The sequence below is a fragment of the Centruroides vittatus genome, unplaced genomic scaffold (assembly GCF_030686945.1).
Source record: "Centruroides vittatus isolate TY-2023 unplaced genomic scaffold, ASM3068694v2 contig_461, whole genome shotgun sequence".
In the NCBI taxonomy this organism is placed as follows: domain Eukaryota; kingdom Metazoa; phylum Arthropoda; class Arachnida; order Scorpiones; family Buthidae; genus Centruroides; species Centruroides vittatus.
Genome location: NW_027122257.1, coordinates 500,058 through 513,618, shown reverse-complemented (window position 1 = coordinate 513,618; position 13,561 = coordinate 500,058). Strand labels below are relative to the sequence as shown.

Sequence of the window (13,561 nt, the reverse complement as noted above, 5' to 3'; positions counted from 1 at the left end):
ATACCAAAGTCAATATTGGTAAGAGGATCTTCTCATTTTATCCAGTATGATGTATATGACCCAGCCCATAGCCTATATGTCATGTCTACAAGTCGCTTCCTTCCACACTAATTTGGGTACGAATCGTTCAATGAATTTTTATTTCTGAAAACGTAGTGTTCACGCTGTACATATATACAGACACACAAACACGTGCATGTACATAAGGATTCGCAAACACTAATTGATTTTTGAAGGGGTCTGCTGGGTATTCCCGACGACATTCCTTCTAACTAAAAACAGTGGATTCGACAAGGAAATCGTTCCTTTATCCTTGCGCATTTCCGGTTCGAATTCATTATTATTACTAACAAAAACAATAATTATAAGTGGGTCGGTCGGACGGATTAATCCGACGACTCATTTATTCTATTTCTGCTCAAACTGTAAAAATACATTTTTCAGAACGACAAAACCCAGACGGAGGCCGACGCGTTAACGATACATCGAACGCGAAAACGAACAGTCCTTTTCACAATACTGTACACGTCTTTTGAATACGTCACTATCGCGAATCTTTTACGCGATTCCTCCACGGGCGAGGAAAGACCGGGCGGGAGCTCCACTCCGCCTATTTTATATAAATACTGTACATAATTATTTACAGACAACACCTTCGTGCGCTTCTTCGGACGGAGGGCGAAAGAAGGGCATGCACGGAAAAGGGCGGTAACGCGACTATTCCGCCACCGCTTTGCATTCCTCTCTCTTTCCGGCACCGTTGGCCGGAATGGCGGTTTTGGGAGGGAGGAAACCTTTCCATAGCTTGTGCACCTCCTCCGGAAGGTGGTCCTGCCAGCTCTTCAGGTAGTACCTGGTGTACTTTTTCAGCTGGCGGAACTTACAGAAGGTGGCCTCGCCGTCTGACACCTGCTTGGTCTTGACCAGAAACCCGTTTTGACGGAAGGTGTCTTCCAGCTTCTTCCGGATGATGGTCCTTTGATTGGATCTGGCTTTGGGTCGGGGCGTTCCGCGTCGATCATCCGCATCTCCGGGGGCCCGAACCCCCGTCTCCCATCCCGGCGAAGAAGGGAGGGTAGATCGGGTTTTGGCCCCTCCGGTCGGAGTCTCGGGGGGCGTCACCGACACCCTTCGACTCGAGTCCGGGACGGTGACGGGGACGGGTCGGATGCAGATGCGCACTGGGCATGGATAAACGGGAATTTGGGCGATGCCCATCGAAACGGCGCTTCCCATGGGTTCTGCTGAATCCGAAAGCCGTTGGCTGTCTTCCGACGCGGTAGCGGGCGGCGGGACCCTGTCCGGGCCGCCACCCGGTAAATCGGGAAGCACGGGTCCTTCGGTGTCTTCGGAGGAGGGCGAAGGAGAGCGACGCGACAGGTCCAGCGGCGCGGCCTGGTCGTCCTCCAACATGGACAGGTATTGGTGATAGGGAACCACCTTGCGCGTTTGCAGGGGTTTGCGCCGTTTTCTGCGGCTGCCGCGGGGGGCGGCGCACCCGCCGGGCGACTTGTGGGCACGCGAGGAACTCTTGGGTGAAGGACAAGGTCGGCGGAGACGAAGTTCGGCCGGATGAGTCGATCTGGGAGCTGAGCCCAGCCTGTCCACAATTGCGTTCAGTTCGGTGCCCTTGGAAGAAAAAGCGGGGCCGGGGCCCCTGTCTAGCCGAACGGCGCGAAGTGCCTCCACAGCGGGGGAAACCGAGGGATCTTCGGGATGGCGCGGGTCGGAGGCGTTTCCTTCGGAAACCGACCAGTTGGAGACCATGATCTGTTTGGTTCCGTGTTCTTCCCTCAGACGACATTCGGCGTGCACCTTCCAGATTTCTCCCTCTCCGGAGAGGGACTTGTCCTCCTTCTCCGAAGTGATGCTCTCGGAGGGCAGGAAGTTGTGGAACTTGAGTCCTCTCTTGGGGTTCTTCCTTCCTCGTCCCTGCGACTCCCTGACCACGCACTGCTGCTTCCTGAGGAAGGAGGGCTTTCCTCCGTAGCTTCTACCTTGCAATGGAGAAAAGACACTGTACAGGTTTCCGTCGGCGATGTGGAAAAATTTTTGTGAATATCCGAAATCGATTCCGTTCTCTAAATCTCTGAAACAATGATTTGCTATCAGAATATCGCTCCGGGCAAACCCATATCGTCACGCGCTTTCTCGCCTTCCCAACCTTCTCCTATCGGCGTTCGTCGGCGCGATAAAATTAGGACCTCTCTCTCGCTGGGTGCTCGATCGAATTGTTCCCATCCCCCTTTGAAATTTCCTTCTGGAAAAATCGGGTATGTTTAGCCTGTGTCATTTCCCTACTATTCCTTATAAATTCTGATAGAATATAAGTTACGAATTAACACATTATATAGGCCTATATAACTAAATTTATATGAATTGTTGATCTTCGAACTTAAAGATCCCGATATAACGTAATTCGGAAAGTACGAAGTAAATTCGCTTTATCCGAGCATCAAATTTAGTGAGAATCAATCCGATCAGTGTGCGGAATGTCCATTAGTCGGCGTGGATGCTATTGTATTTATATGTTCACTCGCCGGTAGTGTTTGTTTTTCTCGTATTTAACACATTACCAGTGCTGCCGTATCTAGGGTAATTACCCTTTTCTAAGGATAATTCTCCTGTGATCTGATGCTATTACCCATCGCCCCACAAGTTTCGCCTGAAAAAGTTTTAGCCTAAAACAGTTCTGTTTTCCTCTATAACTGGGGGGGGGGTCTAGGATAGGACAATAGAAGCTAAAGAAATAAACTGATTGGTGGTTTCATTTGAACCTTCAAAACGAATGTTATATGTGTAAAGAAATGAATTTTTGAAACTGATCATTTACGTATTAAAGTATGTTTGAAATCATATTTGAACGGCTTATTTAATTTTATATCTCCAGCTATGGTATACAGCACATGTTGAAAGTGAATTAATTAAAATTAAGTTTAAATAATTGCATTCATTAGACTTATGAAAATATTTGATGATTATTTAAAGACCAGGCGAGATTTATCTCGTTTGTCAAATTGGGATTACCAAACTAAAACATCAATTATTTCCATATCAGGTGTAAATTAATGCCTCTAATAAAGCCTAAAAATCCTAAGACGTTTTAGTTATTAAGGTTTCTTAAAAACAATGAATTAAGAACTGTTCTGATTATTATTTCACTATAATAGTACAGTACAGGGTCACCGTCGTAGAATCCTTATTTTATTTTATTTTATTTTTTAATCCGAGCATGAGCTCGATGATGGTCGAGCTTAAGCTCGAACTCGGAGAATTTTCTCAATTTAGGGTAATCTAAAGGGTAAAGTAAAACGAAGGCGCCGTCCGGGTAGTTCCACCAGAAGCAGGCGGCAGCACTGCACAATACAAACCAGCCGCTCCATTGTGAGCCTGTCCGAATCCATAATGGGCTTGCTGAAAAAGCCCTTTTAGTGCCTACGGGGCAGAAAGGATTAAAACACACACAATACAAGATTTGTAAATAATCTGCATTTGTGACTCATCGCTTACTCTATAATTTTGTTATATCGAGGATCTGTAGCAGTGCCGTAACTAGGGCGGTGCCCAAGCACAGTGCGTAGCCCTGGGGGCGCAGAAATTACCTGGACCGAGTTTTGGGGCGTAGTTACAGATGCTCGCACCGGGCGCATAAAAGGCTAGTTACGGCGCTGATCTGTAGTAACCCAATTGGTTTCGATTCCGTTTAATAACGAACTGTTTTTTTAAAGTAGAGGATCTCCTTTCAACCTGTCAATTCCTATGACTTGTGTTGGAGAAAGAACACTTGATGAGTAATGAATGCGAAGCTCGTAACGTTATTGCTTAACGTAGACAATCTAAAAATAAACATCCACGATGTTTTGTTAAGAGATTGTTCCGATAAACTTTTAAAATAATTAAGACCATTAAAAAAAGAATAATTAAGCGATTATTCTTAGAAAGAATACAATCGCTGTACAAATTAGAGACGCAGAATCATCGATTTGATTAGAAGCGAACGTTAGAGAGAATTAAAAAAGGATGTGACGATTTGTTTATATTTGTTCCTAATTATTAAACATGCGCATATACGCGAATTGCTGAGTATAATTTCGAAATAACCCGTAAAAATAGTTGAAACAGAATTAAACAAAAAGCTTAGTCTTCGTCTTCGTCCTTTTTATACCACAAGAACGCAATTGTATGTTCTTGTGGTATAAAAAAGAATGACTACTGATCGGAACTTCAATTGTTTTTTTAAAAATTGTTCGAAAATCTGAAGAATGGATGAGTTTTGTACGTGTTTGTTTGTGTGTAGGTGTGTTTGTGTTTTCTTTTCGGCTCGATTTTCTTCTAGAAGTTGACATACCTAGTTGTAATCTGAATTACCTTCATTCCAGCTACTTTGTTTTTGATTATTTTTCTCTTTCCCGTGAGAACTAAGAAGGCCTTTTTTCAAGTTTATAGTATATTCGGTCCCACCCACAATGGAGGTGGTAGAGTAGTGAGTGACGGAGCTTCACATATACAAAACGGGAACACCCTATGAAAACTTCCTGGAATTGTTCGCCCGGCCTCCAGAGAGGTAGGCTGATGTTTTAACTGTCATCATCATCATCATCATCATCATGTCCGGAAGAAAAGAACGTTTTAAGCTTGTTTCTGGTTTTGTTTTGCTCATTACTTTTTCAAGCCGGTGTTTTATCACACCGTGTTTGGAATTTGTGCCTCTGAAAGTTGGCATTCCTACAGTTATATCTACGTCAGAGGAACGTTTTGGCAACCTTACCTATTTAGGGGAAGGCCCTATATAAGAAGATCAACTCTGCTGCGTGGCGTTGTGTTCCTGTAGCGTAAAAATCGAACTTTGCTGTGTGTTTTTGTGTTCCTACGGTGTGAAAATGGACTAAAAGTTATATTTTCTTCCGTTTTAAATATGTGTAATAAATTTTGTTCCTGTTTCTGTTGTTATATAAAACGTTCCAAGTGGATTGGAACAATTACTACGTCTTCGTGAATAACGTAACGTCACATCACACTGTTTTAATTTAAGCAAAAGTTTTGCAATACAATTTATAATTAGAAATTAGTCTTTCCATGTAACTTCTATTCTTTTTTTACGATGATAATGCGAGGTTACGCGCTTTAATTTTGAATAGCGCATAACTCGGAGATATGGACAAATGCACGTTTTGGCATGAATATTAATATTATACGAGGAGAAGTGAGTCATTCACTGGAAACATTCGTTCCACGAAAGATATTTCGAGCTTTTGCCCTTCGCTTTACGCAAAGATACAAAAAAGAAAAAAAAAAAAATAAAATCCAGTTACATTTTACGCCGCCATCAACAGTTTTCCTCCGTTGGCCTATCGGCGCTCTTTAAGCCTATTGGGGACCTCGTACTAGAATTTGCAATATCAACGGACCAATCGGAGTTATGTTATCGAAAGGTTAAAACTAACGAGGTCGGCATACGTTTCGAAATGACAGAAGTCACGTGTCGGATGGAAAACAATTCTTAGCTATTAATATCGACGACTGTCTGCATTCTACAATAGGGAAAGACGTCTTTAAGGGGTGTTCTCGCTTCGTCTCGAATAATAAAAAGGCCTTTTCCCAAAAATATCATTTATATAAGGGAATGTATTTTTTAAAGCACGCACCAGAATCAAAATTGGTGTGAATTAACATAAGTTATGGCGTAGAAATGCCCGGAATCACGAGGATGCGGGGGTATTTTTTAACATATATTCATTGAAATTCGCATCGTAAAATGACGTTACATCCGTTTCGTTAGGATAGCGTACGGTCCTAAGTCAATTTGACGTCATACCTGCAGATTTTTTTAATTGGAAGTGTAAGAAATTACGTGAAGTTGATGTAATAATAATAGTCTACTTCCGACACGTGACTTGAAACGTGGCAGGTCGGAAGTTAACGCAAATGTGTGTGGCGACAACAGTTGAGGGAAGCGGGTTACCCGTATCTGTGGCGGCTTACACATATTCACCACGTCTTTAAATTATTAAAAAAACAGAAATTTGAAGAATTTTGAACAATAGCATAAAATAAATTGTTCACTTATAACCGTTATAAAAATTAAGAAGTGCTTGACTAAAAAGGTCAAGCACTTCTTAACTTTTATAACGGTTTAAACAACTAGAAATAGTACAATAAATTCAAAAAATATAACTTATTCTAATGGCGACCATATTAAATTCTCTCTACGAAATTTCCCGATAGGTAGCGTTAAAAGCCAAACATGGCGGCAATTGTCGTCTGGACGCAAAGTAAGTGAAAAGACGGAAAATATAATTGTTTATTTAGATTTACACCGGATTTAACTGGAAACGGCGCTGTTAGACTAGTTCCATAAAAGAAAAACAAGTTTCAGCGAATTTCCAAGTGGCCTTATACAGAAGAAGGAAGTGAATGGAAGCCATCAACAGACGAGGTACTGTACCATTTAAAAACGTAATTAATTAAATATTATGTCGGAAGCAAACAATTACGGATTGGAGAAACTCCACTTTATATATTAATAATTAAATATTATTATATATCTATCAATTAAACAATGAACACTTAAACAGCAGTTCTAGCCACAAATACCGTATGACACATAACAAGTGAATATACAATTAAACATTAATGAAGAAATCACACTGAAAATGTTACTATGTAGGCTACAATACGCCCTCCTATCGGGCGATAGTTGAGTGTGTAAACCTAGTATACAGTATTTACACTACAATGTGTTAGCATAATTGAGTGTACTTGCATTAGCACGTTTTAATTTGCTAAAACTAAAATTACACATAAAAAAAAACTAAGACTGAGGAATGAAACTGAAGCAGCGTTACTTGGCATTTATTACTTTTTTATTTATACAGGGTGTCTCGAAAGTCTCCATACAGTGACACAAATCAAGCCCACCAGTGGCTGAATAAATAAAACCATTGATCACTGGTTCGTGCCTGACCAAAGGGCTGGCCACCGTGCAGTGTTCTGGCTTTTGTCCGTGTGTCTAACACCTAAACAGAATCCAGTTTCTATATAGGAAGTCCTGCTAGAAGTTACCCCATTGGCAGATTCCGTTGCTTACTCTGTCAATCCACTAACATAAATTTTAGTGATTTGTGAATAAAGTTATATTTCACCTTTGTATGTATGGAAACTTGGGACACCCTATATTTAAACTGTAAAAAAACATTTGTTGTAACCATTATAAAATTGAAGATCTTGGGCCAAGAACGTGGTAACTCGATCTTTTTATTAAATTTCTACACATTGGGCAAGTGTGATCTTCAGACTCGTCACCCGTAATTTCCCGTAGACTGGTCTATCGCCCGCGACTTGCCCTAAATACAGGCGAATTCGGAACTTCAGGATGATTTTTCCCACAGATTTGAAAAAATGAGTTATGTTCTTGCCCGAGATTTTCGTTTATTGAATTAATAAAGCTACAACTCAACCTTAAAAATAGACCATCTTCGGGCCACAACTTGAAAATCTCTTTTAAAATGTGGAAAATTTTTACAAAACTTAATTTTCGTGAATCGAATTCCTGTATTATTTAAATTTATTTAAGTGGAGGATACACCCGACCTAATAATGTTATATTGAAAAATGAAGATTTTTTTAATATGAAAATCCTGCACCAATTGTGCAGTTTTCATTGGTTGTATTTCATACAATGACAGTTTCGAGGTCGATAATTGGGTGCCAATAGAAATTCAATGGCAACTTATTTTAAAAATTATAGTTAAGACGTGTTTTTGTGTTTGGAAGACGAGAAACCGCGATATAACGAGAACAACTATGAAACATGTTTTATCAGATTCTTAGTATTGTTCGGGCTACGGATAAAACAATGTTGCTCTTACACTGGATAAGAGAAAGTGGCATGGTGGGTATTTAGTTATTAGACGAATGAAGTAAATTAAAATGGGGCCATAGTAACTTACTCCATTAGTTATCTACCGCATACAGGTTTTTCTACCTTATTGGCGGAAGTTAACCTAAGGGTATGCCATGAAAAACGCTCTGTAAAAATTACAAGATGTTTGATTAAACAAAAAGTTAAATTAAGCAAAAATTGTGCATACGTTGTAGTGTGTAATGTACTGTACTGTACATATAATATACTATAGTAGAGATGGGCGAATACTCGAATACTACTTCGATAAAAAAATAAAAATGAGAATATTATGAATACGTCCAATAAAAAAAGCTACTTTAAAACTTAAAATCACATCGAGTGGCCTAACTTTCCCGGCAAAGAAGTTAAAATTGTGCATAGCGCCATCTGTTACGAGATTTTATTAAAAACTTTTTATGCTATTAATTATTATAAAATGGCAAAAAAATTAATTTTGAGGGCAAAAACGAGTTTAATTTTTTTCTTTTTTTCTTAAATTGTAAAAATTGCTAGAAACGAGGAAAATCTGTTAAACCCGACCCCGTTCGAGATACGACGCGTGTTCCCTTTATCTCCCCACCTCTCAACCTTTTAACAACCAAAATTTAATAGCATCAATGCCCCTAATATACAAATGTCCCTGTAAAGTATCAGAAGTTTTTGACAGAAAGCACGAGAGTCAGTAAACTTCAAAGTGAGTGAATAAAATCGTGCCCCCTATACACACTAACATCCATATATATAAAGGGAAAAAACCCCAATTGTTCTTTTCAGTTTTCTATGTTTCAAGTCCCAGAGTCTAAAAATGTAAAAATCTTGGGAGGGAGTCATTTTTGACAGATTGCAGCCTTAAAATGTTGTTTTGAAGCAGATAAATTTATAAGAGATGTCATATAAAACTTGTACTGACGTAAAATGTAAGTGGATAAATGCAGACAAAACGGGAATACGAAAAAATTAAAAGATTTCAATATTAAAACTATAAAACATAAGTATTTACAGCTGCCAGTTACATTGTTAATAGTTTCCTCAGTAACCCGACTCGAGTCTATTAAATGCTGCTGCAGCATCTTGCTTGGAGTGAGCCAAGAAAACAGATGCTTTGATTTGAAACTTTGGTCATACATCTCTTCTTATTTTATTAATCCACTACTTTCTTAAGTTTCGTCTTTGGGAAACAATGTCGTGCAGGACAAGAGCGCTTGTTATGAGGCCTGGGAATAGAGCGGGCTCCCTTTTGCCTTTTTTTTTTTTTTTTGAATAAATGAAACAGGTATTTCATTATTATGATTATAATGAAACAAGAGTATTTCATTATTAATAAAATGTACTCTTAAATATTTTAGTTTTTGTTAGTACAAATAAAATTAATTTCTAGTAGTAGTAATCACTACGAACCGCATGTTTTCTCCTGGCCATGGAAAAAACTTCCCATTTTCTCCACACGGCGGTTTCGATGCCGTGTTACACCTGTAAGAGCCTTTTCTGAATAATCTAGAACACAAGAACAGTTTAAATGATCAAAAATCATGCTGATCAAGTAGATTTTGTATGGAGCGATGCTTAGTTCTTTTATGCATCACAGCTGTACATGTTTGACACTATGGGCATTTCAGAAATATGGAAGTCCATTGATATTTCCTAGTTGTAAATACTCCCCCTATAAGAGAATATATTATATATATATGCCTTGCCTTAATATCTTAATTGTTTGCCGAGATTCTAAAACATTTTTAAAATAGTTAGTGTTTTTTTCTTATGAAATGAAATCTATGCCCCAGAAAGGCCGCAATTTTATATGAGATAATCACCTCGCGGTTACCGTATAAGTAACGAATTACTGCAATCTTTTTCCTTCGTGAGGTAAACTTATGATGATAAACTATAAGTTTACGTATAAATATGTAAACTTACACGGATTAGTAGGGCCTGGTGGAGGCCGGATTGCCAAGAGGCCGTTCTGATCTCCCTGAGATACAGATTGAAGATCAGTGCCATGTAAATGTGTGTGAGCGACGTCTTCATTATGTTATATTCAGCTGTAAGGTTATAATCTCATTTAATACAATTTTCTATAACAAGCTAGTACACTTAACTCGGTGTTTACGAAAGATCGCACTTGTTAATGGTGAAAATGATACGTAATATAAAAAATGATTACAAAATTTCATTGTATTCTTATCCGATGTTAAAACGTTTATAAAATCTAATTGCAATTTTCCACTAAAGACGAACACTAAACTTTTATAGAAATTGCAGAAACAGCGAAGTCGAAACTTACTGGGAACAGGGAGGCCAGTAAATCGGTTAACCGAGAGTGTTACGCGGATAAAGTCAACCAAAAAATAGTAGAAATGTATCGTAAATTATCTATTTGACAGGGAGGATCTCATTTAGAACAGTGCTGTTTTTTAACTTTGTTGCTGGAAAAAGTGTTTTTACTTTAAAAGGGTTAATCGACTTTCGGGTTATGTTGTTTATTAATGTCTCGGATAATTTTTCAAGTGTTCTCGCATAAATATTTATAGATAAAGTATTTAGTACAAGTGTAAACAATTACTCGTCCCCAGAAAAATGATAGCAGCGCCATTAATAAATAGATAAATGCGATGGAGTAGAAATTAGGGGAGTAAATAAAATATAGATATATTTATAGATATATAAAATAAAATATATTTATTCTAAAGGTGAAGGTTCGACGGCCATAATAATAATAATAATAATCGGAGTAGAATGGAAGTACAGTATGCAAATATAGTGGATACCGGGCAATCAACAGTTATAAAAATGCTAGTTTGGTAAAGTGAAGGTCGAGGCTCGAAGACATTTCGAAGTAACCAATGGCGAATTCGAAGGCAATCAATCGAATTTCCAATGTAATCGATTACAACTCGGAAGCTAGCCAATCAGGATAAGAGATTATTCGAATTTTCGTACGAGAAGGGGAAATAGTCCGGGATGTGGCGGAGTTTGCGCACTAATAAGTTTCCTACGTAATTTTATAGGATGCGATCTCACGTTTGAAAATGGTAAAAAATGTCGGACGGGCGGACTAGAAAAGGAAACGAAAAATAATACGCGCCTCTCGAAATTCGTTTCGATTTATCGCCGGCATTTTTTTCCGTTCTAAACGAAGGTAGGAGTGACGTAGGCCTACCGTATTCTAGTGGAACACTAGGCTACCGTTTCCGCCTCCCTTACCTACTAGTGGGGGGATAGGAGAACGCGGATACCTCCAGCGTAGAGCAAATAGGTAGCGCCGAACGAATGCCGATTTAAAAAGTAGGAAGTGGAGGGAATAAGCGCGAGAGGGTATTTCCTTTACGCGGTCGCTTCCGGTTATAGTTTCGACGCGGAGAGAGAGAGAGAGGTCGCTGTCGTCCGAGTTCCGGGTCGATACTTAGAGAAGAGGAGGAGAATACTTACGCGGGCGAGGAGGGATCGCTTCCGTCGACGGGGGTCGATAGACGGCAGAGGGTCCTTCGGTGAGAATGGAGTGGAGCAGAGTGCTGTCCGGCTCTTCCGCCTCCCTTCCGCCCGCCGGCATGGGCGCGCTCACCCTGCGGTCGTCGCTCCTAACCGCTTCCAGCATCCCCGGAATACAGGCCGCATCCTATCCGAGCAGCAAGAACGAGTTACGGAAGAGGAGGAGGAGGGAGGGAAGGGGAGTGGATACTCACCGGAAATCGTGCGTCGTGTTGCTTCCGGTCGGGGCAGGGGATCGAGTTCGGACCCCGACGGCTCGATGTTAACGTCCTCGGAGAAGTACGCGTTTGGTCGACGGAGTTCTCCTAGCGAGAGTCGAGTTTCCTGCCTAATTTGGAAATACCGACTCCCGGAATACGGTTCTATTTATGGTCCGAGTTCTACCGCCGCTTCGACTGCGATAAAAGAATCCCGCACCGGAATAAACCGGCGGTCCGGGCGCCCTCTCCGCCGTCCTCCGCAGGCGGCCCGCCCGGCCCGCCCGCCCGCCTCTCTCTCTCCCCCCGACCCGGGCCCTCCGGATGGGAACGGTTCGCGCCACCGACGCAACGCGACGTGTAAACTGGGCTGGAACGTCGCCAGCGCCGCGCCGACACCGGGTGCGTCGTCGGTCGGTTCATTTCCGTCCGGCTCGCCCCTGCGCCTCCGCTTCCCTGCGCGGAACGTAATTCTCCTCTTTGTGTGACGTCTTAGATAAACGACTCTCGTCTTCTCGGGAGACGGGTGCCGGAAAGGTCTTGTCCTTTCGATTAAATCAGACTCGTGTCGGTTTCCACGGACTGTTAGGGGGTTTTCCCTTTCCCTCTTTTCGTGCGCACCTTTTCTAACGGCATAAAGAAGCGCGCGACAAAATTTCCTTTTTTGGAAGGAGACCTTCGAAATTCGAGCCTCTTTCCCACTCCAAAAACCGTAAGCGGGTCGTTCTTTGTCGTCGAAGCTCTGCTTCCCGGTAAAGTCGGGAGAGTGAATCGAAGCATTCCTACTAAAATACCTCCGTCTTTATCGCTGTTTCTATCGACGGATTTCTTAAATCCCCTGTCTCTAGTCTGGAGTTTCGCTGGTGGCAATGGCGATGTATCCAGGGATTCGCGTCGTAACTACTCGTCCCGCAATGGAGTTAGTACCGCGTGACGCCTTTAACGCATTGGTGTCGTTACTCAAGTAACCGGAGACCGGGCACGGCGTTACCCGACTCCTTAAAGTCGCCTTCTCCTGTTAGCGTTCGTGTCGTTTAATTCTGCCCTCGTTCTCCTTTTAGTATTTAACTTAAACTAATCACTTCGTTGTTTTAGCTGAAAATACTACTACTTGGCGACGATGGATAACAAATAGAACTTTCTTAATAACCTCGAGTAATTTATAAAAGAGTAACTAGTACATAAATGACGCCAAAATTAGATTTCGCGCCGACACTAAATCGAGTGTGGCGCTAAACCGAAGCGTTAAGAATTATATGCAGTAACAAGGTCTACACTGCAGTTTGAGTTTGGGAGTTCCGAAGTCGAGCTCTCGGTAGCGCTATATCGAAGTTTGACCGTGTACAGGCCCTACTTGTACGGATTTTTATTAAAATCATTAGCATTGTACGACCGGTTGTAGAATGTAACGTAAAACCGAAACGAAACCATTGAGGCTTGGACGTCGGAGAAGAATTAGTGAAGACCTTGTTTTTTTCGAACATTTTTGAAGGAAATAGATTGTCTGGGAAAGACGATTGATAATAATTGAGAATAGATAATTATCCGTGAAACTGGAGGCCAGGTCCAGATTTTCTTTGATAGAAAGTTAAAAGAAAAATAGAAAGTCAGTGTATCTTTTCACTTTTTACACACAAAATACTCTTAAGTGTGAGTTTGGAATGCATTTTTCTCGGTGATTCGTTGCTAAAAATCACAAAATTTTAGTGTAAAAATGTCAATTTGTTATAATTTTATTTGATTTTTTCGTTTTTTTGCATCTTCACTTAACGCTTAAATACGGGCCAGTTTCCCATAGAAAGTGCTTGGAAGATCGTCCACGTATTGCGTTGCCGTATTCCATTAATCCAAAATCCCCAGTTTACGCGGTGTAGATGGAAACGTGAAAAAAAGGGTCAACTGACTTCTGGGTCATCCTCGTGTCCTTTCGACACGTTGCTTTGTTTAGACTCTCTATCGATACGATTTTCTTCGT

General features: G+C 40.9%; 1 protein-coding gene across 1 annotated transcript; it reads right to left on the bottom strand.

The window, feature by feature from the left end:
• Positions 1 to 117: 117 nt before the first annotated feature.
• LOC136977613 (uncharacterized) lies at positions 118 to 12,366 on the bottom strand. The gene is made up of 3 exons (XM_067273148.1): positions 12,208 to 12,366; positions 11,330 to 11,478; positions 118 to 2,089 (listed from the first exon to the last, which is right to left on the bottom strand). Exons 1-3 carry the CDS (start codon positions 12,364 to 12,366, stop codon positions 718 to 720), a joined length of 1,680 nt encoding a protein of 559 aa, XP_067129249.1. The 3' UTR covers positions 118 to 717.
• Between the last annotated feature and the right edge of the window lie 1,195 nt (positions 12,367 to 13,561).

What these genes read in the sequence shown, in the direction of transcription:
- LOC136977613 (XM_067273148.1), bottom strand. Translation starts at nt 12,366, where the DNA reads ATGCTTCGATTCACTCTCCCGACTTTACCGGGAAGCAGAGCTTCGACG. An exon ending in TCTTTATGCCGTTAGAAAAG is followed by an intron (nt 11,479 to 12,207) that starts GTGCGCACGAAA and finishes GGAAGCGGTTAG; the next exon opens with GAGCGACGACCGCAGGGTGA. An exon ending in AGCGATCCCTCCTCGCCCGC is followed by an intron (nt 2,090 to 11,329) that starts GTAAGTATTCTC and finishes TCATTGTTTCAG; the next exon opens with AGATTTAGAGAACGGAATCG.